Here is a 17,534-nt window from a genome sequence, read left to right on the forward strand (position 1 = left end):
TATGCTAAGAATATTACATTTTATTATGAATATCGGTAGGGTTGACCCGTCTCACAAAAAAAATTCGTGAAACCGTGTCACAAGAGACTTACTCTAGTTCATAATCATTCAAAACCACACATCTAATTCTATTTGAAAAACCACAATGGCAATTCAATTTCCATTTTTATTGTGTTGAGTGATTTTTATTGTAGATTATATTAATATTTTTTATCTGTTTTCTATTTTATATAAACTATGTATTTAAATAAATTAATTTTTTTATCTGTTTTCTATTTTATATAAACTATGTATTTAAATACTTTATTTTATAAAAATCCAAAAAGACATATCCATTATATATTATTATCAATAAAATATATATCTTTAATAATTTTTTACTAAAATAAAATAATCTCGCATTTTATATTCTACTAATTAATTGTATGTGCATATTTGAAGAAATAAAAAGTAAAACAAAATAAAATTCACCCACACTAAAGTATACATTCTCTAAAAGAAAAAAAAGGCTTAGTTCCAAGAACTTTACACAAGAAGATCATGTGGAATTTTCTCATCAGGATTCTTCTTCTGCTGTAACTGATACCCACTTCCCGATGCAGAAGATTGAAGGTCCTGAGATCGGCGGGGGAATTCAGACAGCATCTGCACTACCTCCCTCATGGTGGGCCGCTCGACGCTGTTTTCTTGGGTACATAGCATTGCGACGAAGAACAAGTGCATGGCTTCATCCTTGGGGACGACGGTCAACCGAGGGTCGATGATTCGAGTGACTTCTTCTCTGCAGGAAGTCGTCGAACACTTTATCCACTGTACAATGTCCACTCCTTCGCCGAACTCTCCAACCGACCGCCGCCCCGTGACGAGTTCGAGGAGGACTACTCCATAGCTGTAGACGTCGCTCTTCTCGTCAACTCTCAACGTGTAAGCGTATTCTGCAAGATTATCCACAAACAAGTGATACGGAAAAGTATTTTCCTCGGAGCTAAACTTGATTCTCCGAAAGGAAAAGCATTGTTTCCAGATTACTACTTGAAGGGCGGAGCAGAGACTTTCTCAATCGAAGATTGAAGTTTTGCTCTCTGTGTTCTTAAGAATATATTAACCGTTATGCTTTAGATTTGCCCTCGTCAATGTTTCTATGTTGCGTGTTAACACTACAAGAATGTGATGACACAAAGCATGTATTGACGAGTGACATTGATCAATATAGATGAAATGAGTTAAGAGCCCTCATACTTTTAAGTTTGAGAGTTAAATAGCTACCAGCAGATAACACACTTCATCCAAGTAGCAAACTTGCGGTAGTGAAACCGAACGTTTTTAAGCATAAAGTGAACAAGGTAACAAAGCAAATGTACCTGGAGCAATGTAACCATAAGATCCTGCAATTGCTGACATGCACTGAGAGACACCTCCATCCACCAAGTATCTGGCCAAACCAAAATCCGCAACATGTGCTTCAAATCTTGAATTTAACAATATGTTGTTTGGCTTGACATCTCTGTGAAGGATCAAAGGCGAGCAGTCATGGTGAAGATAGCACAGCCCTTTGGCAGCATCCAGTGCAATATTGTACCTCAAGTTCCAGTTCAAGAGTCCACCCTTTTTCCCGTGCAATGCCTCCCCTAAGCTGCCATTTCTCATGTATTCGTACACAAGAAGATTTGTATCCTTGTTGGAGCAAAATGCCAGGAGTTTTACTATGTTTCTGTGCCTGATGTTGCCTAGCGTTTGAATCTCAGCTTTGAAGCCATGATCATGGCTGTTAATGCTATTTAATCCTAGCAGTTTCTTGACAGCAATTTCAACTCCATTAGGCATTGTGGCGTGGTAAACGATCCCGGCTCCTCCTTTGCCTATCACATTCCCATCTTTGACGCACTCCAGGATGTCAGAAACTCTGAAATCAAGCTTTTGGAAGGCGGTCATTTTCCAAGAATTTGAGCCACTTCTCTTGAATGTTTTGGCCTTGATGATAACTGCTAAGGCAAAGACTAAAGAACACATTAACAGGCCAAGGGCAAAGATTAGTTTAAAGGAATTGCTTGATCTTCTAGGTGGACTAGTTATTGTTGCAAAGCTGCAGGGGTTGTTCAATAAGGATCCACACAGTTCAGGGTTCCCCATGAATGCCGAAGCATTGAAGACTAAAAATTGCCCTGATTCGGGTAGTTTTCCAGAGAGATTGTTGAATGAGAAGTCCGCTGTTGTAAGGCTTTTCATCAAGCCAATGGATTGGGGCACGGCTTCATTCAAGTGGTTTCTTGACAGGTTCAAGTAATTCAAGATTCGAATATAGCAAATTTCTTCTGGGATTGCGCCAGATAAATTGTTGTTGCTCAAATCTAAATAATTGAGATGGAGACAGTTGCCTATTTCATGTGGGATTTCGCCAGCAAGTGAATTTCCACTAAGATCAACTCGTACTACTTGGTGGAGTTCACCAACTGAAGGAGGGATTGGACCAGAAAAATTGTTTCCACTTAGCAAAAGTATCTGTAAGGAAGGAAATTTTGAAAGGGATAATGGCAAAATTCCTGAAATCTGATTGTTTGATAGGTTTATCTGGCCCAATTTAGTTTGGTTTGTCGAACTGTTACTACTCTCAGACAAGAATCCAGACAACATATTGCTCTGCAATTCAAGAAAATTTAGTTCAGGCAAGTAAATAAAGCCACTTGGTATGCTTCCATTCAAGTAGTTATACCCCAACCTCACCCTGACCAGACTTGTGCACATGCCCAATTCCTCTGGTATTGAGCCAAAGAGGTAATTTTTTTGAAGTATTAGAATTCGAAGCTGTTTTGAGGAACACAAGTCTTTAGGGATTGTACCAGTGATCTTGTTTGAAGACAAGTCCAGGTCCTGCAGCCTCTGATTTCGGCCAAGGTTCGTTGGGATAACGCCTGTGAAATTGTTCATCCAGAGCGCAAGAGTTTCTAACTCCGGACAATCAGCAACAAATCCTGGTATTGAGCCGTGCAATCTATTCATGAACAGATTGAGAAGCTTGATTTGCTTGAGGTTGATAAGATCGTATGGGATTTCTCCTGTGAATGCGTTGACAGAAAGATCAAGATTTACAAGTCTTGTCAAGTTACCTAATTGCTTTGGGATCGGCCCCGATAGTAGATTTACATGCAGAAAGATAGTGTCCAGCGACTTTAAATTCCCTACCTCTGAAGGGATTGAACCATGTAATTGACAACTTGAAAGATCCATGTGAACTAGATTCACCAACTTCCCGAATTCCTTTGGAATTCCACTGTCATAAATATTGTAATATCCCAAGTACATCTCCCTCAAATTAGTAAGATTTCCCAGTTCCCTCGGAATTTTCCCTTGAAGATCATTTCCTGCCAATGACAAATACTCCAGTTCAATTAAATTCCCGTAACTTACAGGGATTTCACCTTGGAAATAGTTTCCTCCTAATTCCAAGTGCTTGAGACTCTTCAAACTCAATACTCCTTCTGGAAGATAAGCAGAGAAATTGTTGTTATATGCATCAATCACTTGTAAATTGGCAAGGCTAGAATAATTCCAATCCAAAGACCCACTAAACTGATTATTGGATATGTTGAGAAAAGAAAGGCTGCTCATTTTTTCTATCTTGATTTCACCTGTGAAGTTGTTTCCATCAATGGACAGCTCTACCAGCTTGTCAAGACTTGAAATTTCAGGGGAAACAGAGCCATACAGACCAAGGTTCGATATATCAAGAGATATTACTCTATCATCGAGGCATGTGATTCCACTCCAAGAACAAACCAATGTGGGATTAGAAGAATTCCAAGTGCTTGTAGCCAAATTGGAGAACTGAAATCCTTGTTTCAGTGCGATTAAAGCCTGAAAATCGGAAACAATAGATGAAGAAACAGAACTGTCCACGAGGGAGAAAAATGTGAGTGTGCAGAAGATAAAGGGCACCATATTTTCTTGGAAATATTTCATGGGAAACAAGTTTGGAAGGGCATGAAGAATAAGCAAAGGATTATAAGAGGCGGGCAGATGATAGATTTCCTGTAAAAGGAAAAGAGGATAAAGAGCATACGAAGAACTTCATTTATGCATTTTGAAAAATCAATCATCTTTTAGAAAAGCCTCTCCAACTTCAAGGAAGAAGCTAAGTTACCCCTTTTCTCCCTCTAGCTTTCTCTTTTTTCTTTCAGACCAGAATTGATGAATGAGAATATAAGATCAAATTTGGAGTAAAATTTGTTGAAGAACCTTATCATTAGTTTAAGCAAAAGAAGAAAGACGAAGGAGGGGGAAACAAATAAGAACGTTTGATAGATAGCATAAATTTAAAGTTAAATATTGAGAGAAAACAAAAAAGTAAAGTCGATTCACCACCCCACCCTTTCCTTTATTTCTTGCTCCCTCCCTCTTTATTTGAATGTCCAAATCACCCTTCTACTTTACTCAAAGTGATGGCCTTTATTTTGAGTGCCAGATGATGAAATTGCACTTTCAGCAATCAAGAATGGCTGAGTTGGCTTTCACATATCTGACTAACGATAACCATGGATTCTGATTTTTCACGGATGTGTAAATTATATTAAAGTTGTGAAGTGGAAATTTTTAATCAATTCTTGCCACTATATGGCCAAATATTTCATGCAGTATCATTGATCCAAAGATTGAAAATGACAACAGAAGTTCTACAGTTTGGCATTGTAGTTGTCAATGTTATTGTATTATATTTTTTTTTTAATGAGTAAAAACAAAAGAAATTTTGGACCGTTTTCTGTATTGGATCGAAATTATTTGCAGAATCTGCATGGCTTGCACTTTGTGCCCCTACCGGGAGCAGTGTACAATCCTTATAATTAACTTATTTGGCATAAAATTTGTCCCTTTAGCTATTTCTAGTCTAGTTTTCAAGTTGATATCTAAGCACTTCTCAATGTTTAATTCCTGATCATATCGAGGTTGCTGATTATTCAAATAAATGTGATCATCAACACTTAATTCTATGTAAGCTTTTCTATTAAACTGTCAACACTTTTCCCCACCGTTTCGAGTTTCTGAACAAAATTTTTCGCTCGTGGTTGATTCCTGAGATGAGACGTGGGTCGAGTCGGAGGTGAGCTGGCAGGACCACAAAATCAAAACATGGAGTTGGACTGATGCGAAATCTAGCATGATACTTTTGCTGGTTTAGCTTGCAATGCCCCTCTGCTAGAAGGAGTTGGTGTCATGTGCCTGCAAAAACAGTGGAATGTAAGTAAAGTGAAAGGTGGCAATTATTAATATATCATTACTTTGTTTTTTGAAGAATGATCAATATAATAATAATTATGTAATATTCATGTTGCATTGAAGAAGCAAATGTGGTAGCTTTATTCCTTCTCCCTGCCTTTGTCCTACAAAAATTGGGCCCAATTCACAGCATATTAGTGTATATTTGAGCTTTATTAGAATATGAAATAGTTCTAAAGAGAGGGCCAAGCATGGTCTAAAAATATTTGCTTTAGATCTTCCACTTCAAAAAGAAAGATAAATATGTGATCTTTCTTACCTTACATCGAAAAGAGTGCTCTTGTATTGCACTAAATAAAAAGAACCTCCTTAAAAGAGGAAAAAATAGACACCCTTCATGCATGGGAAAATGTGATCTTGGACCATGAATGAGAGGTTCCGGCATATAAAAACACCCACATAACCTGTCACTACAAAAAATAGACCAAGTTGCGATAGAATTAGAGAAAATGTTACTAAATCCGTCGCTAATTCGAATTTGCCGACAGTTTTATTAAAACCGTCAAATTACCACAGTTTTATGAAATCGTAGTAAATTAACGACAATTTTATGAGGACCATCGCTAAAACAATGACATTTTTACTTCAAGTGTCGTTAGTACTGATGATATGAAAAAATCGTCGCACAATTTACCAATGGTTCTTGATTAATCGTCGCAATTATGGGTTCAAGTATAATTTTCGTCGCTTTCGCCTCTAATTATTTGTTTCCGTAGCAAATTCAAATTTTGAATTTTAAACTGAATTTTGCGACGGATTTCTTGAAATATTCGCTATTTAGCGACAGTTTTTCATATGTGATGGTCATGTATAAAACGTCGCAAATTTGGTTAATAAATTTCATCGCTAAATTAAGAACGATTTTTAATTAAATCATCGTAAACCCCCTGACAATAGTTTAATGGAAGCCAGTTTGGCGACGTTTTGTTTCAGAATTTCGTCGCTAATTATGACAGTTTCTACCATGAATTTCGTCGCTAACTTATCGACGGTTATACCAAACCGTCGCAATAAATCAATAACAATGGATTTAGTGACGGAATACCAAACCGTCGCTAAACCCAACTCTTTTTTTGTTTTGTGTAATGCTTGTGTCGAGTAGTCGATCCAACGATCGAATTTGAGGGAACCTCAAATGAGTTTGAGCCCTGCAAAATCAATATATCGAATATCAACAAGCACAATGTTGAACGTTTGAGCTCTAGCCAAGGTTGATCTTAATTATAATTATGGAGTTGATATGGTTAAAAACTCTCATGGGCAGGGTGGGGTACTTGATTCACAGATGCAAAGGGGTACCCTCCTGAGGTGTCTTTGTTTTGTAATCAATGGGCTTTGAAAGGTCATTTTCATGTGTCCTATCAAATAGTGAATTTCTTGTATTGCCATTCGTAGACTAGTACTTTGTATAGAATAGTATTAAAAGAAGAGTTTTACTATTAGTAATAGCTATAATTTCTAGTGCGAGACTAAATTTGTTGGATAAGTAGTGAGTAATGAATGAAATGAAGTGGGAGTTGTCTCATATTGGAAATAAATCAAGTATAGTTTTCCTTATTATTTTCAAGTTTGAGTTAACGGTTAAAACCAAGATTTACAAATCCAAATCTCCACAAATCTCTGAAAATCCTTGTTTCCAAACATATGGTAAATGTTTTTTTTGTTGATCCTCGAATTTGTCCCTCAACTTTCTAAAATATACTCAATTTCGTCTCTGGTATTAACCAAGTGGTCGAACAACGACACATTCGACGACACCGCTTCTAACACCGTAAGCCTCCTTCATTAATTTGTTCCCCTCTTATTCCCTTCTCTAGAACATCATTTGCTTCAACTAAAATTTCGAATTTTTTTAGCAATTTCAGATCCCACTGTCACCGAAAGTTAACTCCGACTTTTTAGCAATCCCAGATTTCAAACCATAACAATTTTTGCTATGGTAAGGGTTCTTTTTCATGATCTATCTATATTGTTGCGTTAGTCTACAACTATAACAGTTTATGAAATTTTTGCGATGGTATTATGTTACACTCCTGAGACTGACGTAAATGACATTCAAATTATTTAACAATAATAAGTCTCACAAAAGATAGTCAAAATCAGTTTATTTCATAAAAGAACGTCGTCTTTACAGATGCAAAAGTCGAACAAGGCGGAAATTGTTATTATAAAGAGAATGTACAACATGTGGAAGCTGTTACAATTAAAATATAAACTTTGAAAATAGTAACTTGATCTCCATAAATCCAGATTTCTTCACCAACATCAAAACTGGTCTTGTTCCTCTTCTTCTACTTGTTCTTCACTTTTATTTGGGGAAAAGAAGTAAGGGAGGTGAGCGTTTTGGGAAACATTCAGCAAGTGAGGGTCGATCGAGTATCAAAATAACAAGTTATACAGAGAAATATTTCAAAGCGATCATTTTTCATAGCAGAAGTAAAAAAACGGAACAAATGTAGTTCAAAACTTATATCATATCAGAAGATCTGATCATATCATAACAGAATCTTAACAGAACGAAGTCTTATCAAATCAGAATCACATATTGAACACATATCTTATAATAATGATAATGAATAATCCTTGATCTTCGTCTTCCTCTGAGGTCTTCTCCTGTAAATGGGCTTTCTATAGAGCATTTTCCCTCATAGGATTTCCCGATGCACGGAATTTATCAAATTGGGAAGAAAGAAACGTATCGAATCGCACGGAACAGAACTTAGCAAAAGGGCAAATGCGAATCAAATAATAATAAAACTTGAGGCATAGCAAAACATACAATATACGATTGAATTTTAACAGATACATAAGTCTTTAAAACATATATAGCCCCTCTTACCGTTATTTCAAAAGCACGGTAGGATCTTGCTTGATTCTTGGACGAAGACTCGGTCGATCTTGGATAGCACTTAAATGTGATTTGGGCAGAATAACGCCTTGGATATCGCCTAGTTGTTGCCCGAAAGGGACGAGCACAACAACATCTTCCTTGTTCAAACATAATTATGTTGTTAATGTGTGGATCGATTGGCTTAGTTTGTTTATCTAAACCACCATATGCATTTATCTAATTGATCGTAATCACATCAAGTTCTATATACATTCCTACTTCATAGTTTAGTTTTTGAGGACATGGTTCCTAATTTCATGCACAACCGTATCATTTTCTAAATATCTCTCATATTTTAAAGTTTTTCCAACTTTTTGCCAAAATTTATCCTATATTTTCCCATGCATTCTAATCCTCAGCATACTTGCAATCAATTCTATTTTATCCATTTCAAAGAAATCAAAATATTCAATGCTCTCACCTCTGTACACTTTATGTTCACGATCAGTTTCGTTGGGGAAATTGATTAAATAACATCGGTCAACTTTTTTTTAAAGAAATATGACCTCCTCAAGTGTATTTGAAATACACTTGAGGAGGTCATTTTCTTAAAAAAAAAAAAAAAAAGATTGACCGAGGTTAAAAAATAAAATACCCTCAATTTCGTTGTATCATTGTAAATTTGTAATACAATTTTAGAAAGTTGAGCGACGAATTTGAGGATGAGATCAATTTGGAAAAAAATACAAATAAGATGGGCGAAAATGAGTATAAAAATATTATTAACTTTAATTAAATTGCTTAAATTTCGGGAGATTCATCAATTTCAAGAGTCGCATTTTTTTGTTTTACAGACTGTTGGTCAATGGGTCCACCGGAGCAAAGCCAAATGCTTTAGCAAAATGGATCACTCGCAATACAGCGGAAAATCCATAGGTGAAAAGATAATAAACTAAAAAAGATTGAGAGAGAAAATATATGCTTTTTCTTAGTAGTAATCTTATGAGTTTTGAGAATTTATTCCATTGCATTTGGATGACTTCACATTTTGTTCATTATTATTGATATTTTAATGGTAAAATTGGAGACAATAATAGATTGGATTAATTTTTTAAAAAATAATTAAAGATTATCTAATTACGGGTCAGCTTATTCTACTTTCACAAAAAAAAAACGTTTGTCTCAATTCTTGCATTTTGAGATATATATTTCGATTATAGTTTTATGGTTAACAATGAAACAATTGATGAAATCTTAAATCTATACGTTACTTATTTGCACGTTAGTTACACAAAATAGAATAGATTTCAAATGTCTCCTCCATTATTAGGTGAACTTGAAATTCATCATAATTTATATAAAACACTAAATAAACATGTAATGTTAATTTGAAATTTATGATATTGCTTCCCTGAAACTATAAAAATACATTTGAAAATAATGGATTTGAAATATATCGATCTGTGACAGCTTAATTACATGGACACTTTCACTCATTTATATTCGACACATATCGGCTCTCAACTTTATAGGAAAATAACTACTCAGCCAGCACATATCTTTTTCTGTCTTAATCTTCTACCGTTTTACTACCACAAAAATTGATGTGGTCGTGCTTGTGAATTAAAAAGATGAAGCCAACGAGAAAGGTTCAAAAATCCATGTTTGGAATGACTTTCTCTCAAAGCTGTTTCGTTTCATTTTGGGAGAAAAATAGCACTCAAATTAACTTTCATGGATGGTGGCCTGCACCAGCACCAGCACCAATTGGAAGTACTGGATCAAAGGGGACGATACGATGTTTGTATATATATATATATATATATGTATGTATCGTGTGCCAATGGACACAAGTATAATAGACAAAAATTGTGAAAATGTCTGTGTCTTTAGGCGTGCTTCAGTTCACTCATTATAACCAGTTACACAACATCATGCCATCAATAATAAATGGCAATATAAATACCACACTGCCTTCGTGTGTGTATCAAAGAAACTCGTATTTCTTTAGTTATTTTATCGATTTTTAATATTATGGCAAAAACTTGTGTGAGACGGTCTCACGTGTCGTATTTTGTGAGACAGATCTCTTATTTGGGTCATCTATAAAAAAAACATTACTTTTTATTGTGAATATCGGTAGGGTTGATCCGTCTCACAGATAAAGATTCGTGAGACCGTCTCCCAAAAGACCCACTCTTTTATTATTAATTTAGTCACTCTTAATGATGGAAACTGTAGCATAATAATGTAATTTAAAGAAATAATTGTAGCATAATAATTTAATTTAAAGAAATAAAAAGGGTGTTTAATGATCCATCATATCCATCTGGGAACCTTCTTTATAAAGAGGAGACAACGAGGCCATCCGGAATGATATGGTCCTCTGCCTTTGTTAAAACAAAAATCTCCATTCAAATAATTTAGGGTGGACCACTTAATTTTTTTTTTCTTTTCGTGATCATTTCGTATTTGTGATTCAATTTATTCCTTTTTTTTTTCAAAATAAAATGTATACACACAACCATTGCCATGTGCATTGGTGAGATTAGGGTCCAGAAAAAAATCAGAAAATCTCGATCTAACCTGAATCTTGCTCCACTTTCATCTTGAAAAAATCTCGACCCACATTTTTCTCTATCCGATTTGTCGGGATTTTTCTCGTCCGGAAGCTTATATCCTCTCGATTTCCGACATGATCCGATTATTTTATTTTATTAAAAAATATTTTCTAAAATATTATTAATATATTGGGTTGGAAGATTGTCATTTTAAATAAAATAATATTGGATCGAAGTCCATGTAGAAATTGGTTAACGTATTTAAAAGGGTTAACATATAGATGACAATTTTAAGGCTTACATTAAATGGTTAACTAATTAATCCAAATAAAAAAAATTCACATAGATAAATATTATAATTCAAATAAAATTATACAAAATAAAAGAGAATTTGTCGTTATTTTCTTCCTTCAGCCTAAACTTAGAAGAATAAAGGGATCACATTATTGTTCTCATCTCTATATATATCGTGATATTCTCTCTTTACCCGAGGAGATCCCGAACTTTCGGACATCATCTCTCTACCTTATTGGATCATGAGATTTCGGGTCCCAATATCATCGGGTACGAGATCTGGAGAAAAAAAATTATCAATTCTTATCGAGACAGAGGTTGGGTACAAAGATCACGAGATTGGTCGACCTCATCCCATCACTAGGTTTGATTCCAAGTCAGAAAATAATGCTTTTTCACATAAATTTTTATTGTTTATCCCAACTATATCTTCTAAAAATCAAAACTCTGTTAATTTAGCAATTATATATTTTTTCGAAACATGGAATTTATCAAATACTGTTGATAACATTTTTTGGCTTTATGTAAAATATTTAAATATTGAAAAATTTCAAGATATTATATAAGCTTGTCATTGCTGACGATAAGGTCCTTAGATCTTGCGCTATTTATGAATAAAGTTCAAACCGGCCCAAAAGAAAAAATATGGGCCATTCAATGGGCTGAATTACAATGTACTTGGTAGTTGGTCCTCATTGAAGCCCAATTTAGGGCCCAACTAAATCGCGTAAGAAATTGTGAGTTAACCCAATCGAGGTCTACAAACTCATCTAACGAATAAAAATATTTGAGATTACTCTTTAAAATATTTTGAAAATTAATAAAATTTAAATTACGTACTAAGTGATAAATTAGAAAGTCTCACAAATTTATATCCGTGAGACAAGCTAACCCGATCCATATCTGAAATGAAAAGTAATATTTTTTTATATAAAAGTGTTATTTTTTCATGGATCAGGTCAGAATTGACTTGTGAAACGTAGTCGTATGAGTTTTGTAATGATGAATGTGTCTCATGCGAGACGGTCGCATGGATCTATATTCGTAAAACGGGTCAACTCGGTTATATCAAGAGTGAAAAGTAATACGTTTGAAATAAATAATAATATTTTTCATATGTCGAGCCGGATATCCGTCTCATAAAATTAGCTCGTGAGAAGATCTAATAAGATTTTTTTTTTTGTGTATAATATATGCCGTGTATGGGCTAGACTAACCGAATTTCAATCTGCATTATATAAAATCCTAAATAAAATGAAAAAAAAATGGCCGAAGATTTAATTTTTTCCCCAAATATTTAATAGTGTCTTTGTTACAAAAATATCCAAAATAAAATTTAAATTAATGCTAACTGACTGGATTAGATAAAGTTAATCGAGTTTGGGAAAAAAAAAAAAGTCAATGTCACGCCCCGAAACTCGGGATTGACACCGGCGTCGTTTAACAATCACACAATTGAAAACAACAAGCCTTTGTAGCACAGTTTAAACCGAAACCAGTTTATAATTCATAATTCAAACGAAATAAGCATTTTCTTTACAATACCGAAATCCAAAATAACAGAGTTTAGTGCGGAAACGTAAAACTACATAATAATAAACTTAAACTTGATCTAATTTCTTGAAATTCACCATCCCCAGAACTGCTCGGATTCTTCCTCCTCTATTACTTCTTCAAACTTATCTGGGAGGGGTTGTAAGGGGGTGAGTATTTGGGAATACTCAGCAAGTGGGGGAAAATCGAATACAATACAAACAACATGCATAACTTTCGAAAAATAGAACTTGACTCGCATAATATTTTTCGTATCACATGCATAAACGCTTTACCAAGCACTGAGATTTATCTACTTTCTATGGTTTACTGACGTCAGTCCCTAATTTTTACTCCTCTAAGGGGGCGAGGCCGTATGGCGGTTATATCCCCCACCGCGTAAGGGTACGTCATGGTTGGGATTCCCACCCATATACAGTCGACTCCTCACAGTGCTTAAAACAGTATGACAATTCGACACAAGAAAAGGAGTAGAAAAGAACATGTACTCGACCGTATTTTCAAAAACACATGAAGAATGCATAATCGAAATTAACTCTTTAAAACAGCCCACTTACCGTATTTTAATTTGCTAAAAACGTAGGTGTTTGGCTTCGAGAATTGGATCGCTTCTTGCTCTTGCTCGAACAGCGCCTCGGCTTCGACTTTTGGTCTAACTTCGGGACAATTTTTGAGTAGAACTTCGGATAGGACAAAGTGCTGAAATTTCGAAAATTTTAGCTCTAGGATTTCGAAATTTGGGGGTGGAGAATGAGTAGGGATGGTGTGGTATTTATAGGTGAAGGAGAGGGATCTAAATTTGGCACTAGAATCCTACCAAAAGTTGCTCCAAATCTCTCAAAATTTGGCTCTAATCCCCTTGCTTAATTCCGAAAATATGGTTCCCTAATTAGTGAGATTTCTTGATCTCATGGCCCTTGATTTGGCTTGAGAATATGGTGGCTAGATCCAACGGTTTTGGTGCAAAGTTTTGATGATCTCCTTCCAAATAACCAAGCATCTAATCCTCACAAAAATCTTGTATATTCCCTTGCATATTTTCGAAAATATGCATGCCATATTGTAGGTATTCTTTACTTGGTGACCAAGACTCCAACAATTAAATATCTCTTCATATGTATATCTTGGTATTTATTAAAATAATCAAGTCTTACAATTTCCTTACAAATATTAATTACATTAGTGTGAGATTTTCGGTTCTCACAGTCATCTTCTTATAATACCCAAAAAAACCACCTGACTTAAAATCGGGTTTATTATTTAAAATAACATATAAACTCCTATGTCCAATCTGGATCAATTTTTACAGATTTGTGACACATGTATTGTTGACTTAGGGATGTGCAATCGATCTATTTGGTTACCGACCGAATCGAATAGACATATAATCGATTTAACCAATTTTATTTTCGAATAATCGAATCGATCGAAATATTCATAGAAATCGAATTAACTGAACTGATTTTCAAATCGGTTATTTCGGTAACCAAAATAACCGATATTTTTTTAAAAAAAATGTGAAATTCAACACACACACATACAAAAAAAAAAAAAAAAAAAAAAACANAATTCAGAGCTCATAAATAACAAAAAACATTGAAAAAAATATCAATAAAAAATATAAATATTGAAGATAAAATCATTGGATGAATGAGCTTCCTTCTAATATATGAAAAGTTAATCTTCTTTCTAATGTATTTTTAATGCCCATATACAATTTAAATTAATACATATACTAAATCGTTTAATTCGGGTTCACCGAATTTTTCAAATTAAAACCGGAACCGAACCGAATTAACCGAAATTTTGCACACCCCTAATCGTTGCTTATGCTAGCGTCCCTTACCATGCGATGCATACATTTATATAAAAAAATATTTATGTGTTAGATAAACTTTATTGAGATATNATTATTCTACACAATTGATGTACATATTGAATATTTGTTAGTATTTAAATTATATCTGTTAGCATTTTAATTATGTTTTGTATTTGTTATGGTTTCAAACACAATTGATGTGCATATTGAATATTTGTTAATATTTAAATTATATATGTTAGTATTTAAATTATGTTTTGTATTTGTTTGGTTAGATTTTCATTGTGAATTATGACGGGGAAAAGAAAATTTGAATCTAGAAGTTCAAATAGTAAAAACGGAAGAAAAAAAAAACGATATTCTTACAAAGTCTCTCGCTAGATCTATGGAAAGGTACATAAAACTGTTTCCGTAGTTGAAGATTAGTCTACTATTACAACTTCGGATTTGAATGATGTCATGGTTGATACTGATAAAATCTTTTCTGAGAGTGTCAATGATCAAAATTTGAATCTTGAGAATGTGGTTGCATATCAAATTTTGATTAAGAATTTAGGTTTGAATGATGGGATTCAAGTAAATAATAATCTCGAAGGGTCTTAAATTGAAGAAAATAACAATAATGGAATGGATGTTGTAAATGATCCTGAAAATTTGAATGAAAATATAGATATCTGTGGCGAATAATTAGATGATTTGTTCGATCCGAGAAATCGAGAGAATAATATGTCTCAAAGAAAGATTGATTATTGATATAGAGAGGTCAAAAGAGAGTTATGGATATTGTGTATACGGTTAATGACCAAGGTAGAAGTTTCAATAAAAAAACATTACAGTTGATCTTTGTCAAATAGAGAAAAACTTGAGAGATCATGGCTAGTGTACTCTCGGAAAAAGAATAAAGTGTTTCACTTTTGTTGTGTATTATTCAAAAGAGATAATGTTTCCTTTAATAACATCAACTATAGGATATGGTGATTGGACAAATATTCACGAGAGACTTAGTAAGCATGATGTAAGAAAATTGGCTCATATCAAAGGACGAAAAAACGTGTAGGAAATGACAACCGCCATTGCCTACAACTTTTGACAAAAGATTCGTATGCCGTCTCAACTTCAGAAAATTGAGGCACGCATGCGTCTCTTCCTTTGACAATAAGGCTCCCGCAATAACTCATCGATGGTATAAGATGCCTATAAATAGCAGCGATTGAGGTCCCTAAGCACACACCTCATAAGAATAAAATACACCATCTATAGAGAGTGTTGAGTGCTTAGAAGGCATCAATCGGAGAAAAAGCAGATAAATTAATAATTTTCAATGGCCGGAGGTAACACTCAATTTATTTCCGTATATTGTTTATCATGTTCATATACACGTAGAAACATGATTTTTAGAAAAATTCTGACACATGAAACAAGCTATGATCATATTAATAGCTTAAAGAATTGGATGGAGGCGGAAACAAGGTTGAAAAAAAAAAACTAACAATTGATTCTTCTAATCAAAAAGTCATCGAGAAAGAAAAAATATTTTGGGGAGAAGTTTTGAAGAGAATTATAAGCGTTGTAAAATAATTTTCTAACAGTAATATGGCGTTTCGTGGAAATAATGAAAAACTTAAAGATCATAATAGTGTAAATTTTCTAAGTATAATTCGGATGATTGCTGATTTTGATCTAATCATGGAAGAGCACATTCGGCGTCCGAAGAAAGGAAACTCGTCGTGTCCATTATCTTGGCCATAATGTTCAGAATGAAAGTTGTTCAACATCAGGGGATATACTTCTCAATGAGCTTAAATCTGTTATGGGAATACTGGAACTTTGATTTTAATGATATGAGAGGGTAGTGTTATGATAATGGTCCAAATATGAAAAGGAAATACAAAAGAGTGTGCAGTATAATACTTAAAGAGTATCTTAGAGCATTTTACACTCCATGTGATTGTTGTTCTCTTAACCTTGGCCTTTGTGATATGGACATAAGTTGTGTTCAAGCTAAATCATTTTTTGGAGTGACGAAAGAATTTATAAACGAAATGGTAGGAGTTCGTTAAATCTTTTGTAAAATGTCACAATAGAGAAGGACTTACATTAAAATCATGATCGGATACACGTTGGGAAAGCCATCTTGATAGAGTAAAAGTTGTAAGATTTCAAGCTCTTCAAGTAAAAGATGCACTATTTCATCTAGTAGGACATAGTTGTGATGCAACAATAGTGAGTAATGCAGGGTCATTAGCAAATTTTGAACTCGAAGTTTTGTATTCCTCGTGGGGATGATAATATTGTTTGAAGTATTGTAGACAGTAAATAAAGTCGGCAAGATTCTCTAACGAAAGGATATGGTTATTGATGAGGTTATTAGTCTCTCTTAAAAAGTTTGATTATTTTTTTGGAAGACTATAGAAATATTGGTTTTGAAGCTTCGAAGAGTGAAGCTGAAAAGATTAGTTTAGAAATGGAGGTTGAAACCATATTTCGTGAAACTTGAATTCGTTATAGAAAAAGATTTTTTGATGAAAATACTCGAGATGAACGGATACAAGGAGCTAAAGAATATTTTCGAGTAAATTTTTTTTTGCAGATAGTTGATAATGTTCTTTCTTCGATCAAGACAAGATTTGAGCAATTTCAGAAATATGAAGAGACTTTTCGATTTTTATTTGACTTGATCAAGTTGAAAGACGCAGATCATGAGAGTTTGAACAATTCATGTGTAGCATCTGAAGATTTTTCGAAACATGAGGGTTATTCTGATTTTAATGCGGTTGAACTATTTTATGAATTGCAGTTACTCAAAAAAGCATTACCGGATTAGATTATCAAACCATTTGAAGTCTTGTTGTATGTCAAATATTTGCATGATGTTCCTAATGCTTGAATAGCTTATAGAATTTTATTAACCATACCGGTTACATAAGCTTCTTTTGAAAGAAGTTTATCAAAGCTGAAGTTGAAAAGAACTACATCCGATCAATTATGTCACATAATAGATTGAATGATTTGTCCACATTGTCTATTGAAAAAAGGATGGTAGCTAAACTTGATTACGATGATTTAGTTGACAATTTTGTGCAACAAAAAGCACGAAAAGTATGAACATTTTATTATTAGATTTAATTTATATATGTTTTTTTTTATAATTTAATAAATTTACGTAGAATATTGGATATTGATAATAATTATGAGCATTTAATTATTA

The 17,534-nt window shown here is 33.9% G+C and overlaps 1 protein-coding gene across 1 annotated transcript; it reads right to left on the reverse strand.

Annotated features, from left to right (window-relative positions):
• Positions 1-408: 408 nt before the first annotated feature.
• LOC140987778 (uncharacterized) lies at positions 409-5,244 on the reverse strand. The gene is made up of 2 exons (XM_073456435.1): positions 1,362-5,244; positions 409-935 (listed from the first exon to the last, which is right to left on the reverse strand). The coding sequence occupies exons 1-2, from the start codon at positions 3,955-3,957 to the stop codon at positions 526-528; spliced, it is 3,006 nt and encodes a 1,001-aa protein (XP_073312536.1). The 5' UTR covers positions 3,958-5,244; the 3' UTR covers positions 409-525.
• Positions 5,245-17,534: the final 12,290 nt, after the last annotated feature.

Source organism: Primulina huaijiensis, chromosome 11 (genome assembly GCF_012295235.1).
Source record: "Primulina huaijiensis isolate GDHJ02 chromosome 11, ASM1229523v2, whole genome shotgun sequence".
Taxonomy (NCBI): Eukaryota; Viridiplantae; Streptophyta; class Magnoliopsida; order Lamiales; family Gesneriaceae; genus Primulina; species Primulina huaijiensis.

Excerpts from the sequence above, each read along its gene's own strand:
- LOC140987778 (XM_073456435.1), bottom strand. The coding sequence starts at position 3,957 with ATGAAATATTTCCAAGAAAATATGGTGCCCTTTATCTTCTGCACACTC. Across the intron at positions 936-1,361 it reads TTATGGTTACATTGCTCCAG|AATACGCTTACACGTTGAGA; the intron begins GTACATTTGCTT and ends ATAATCTTGCAG.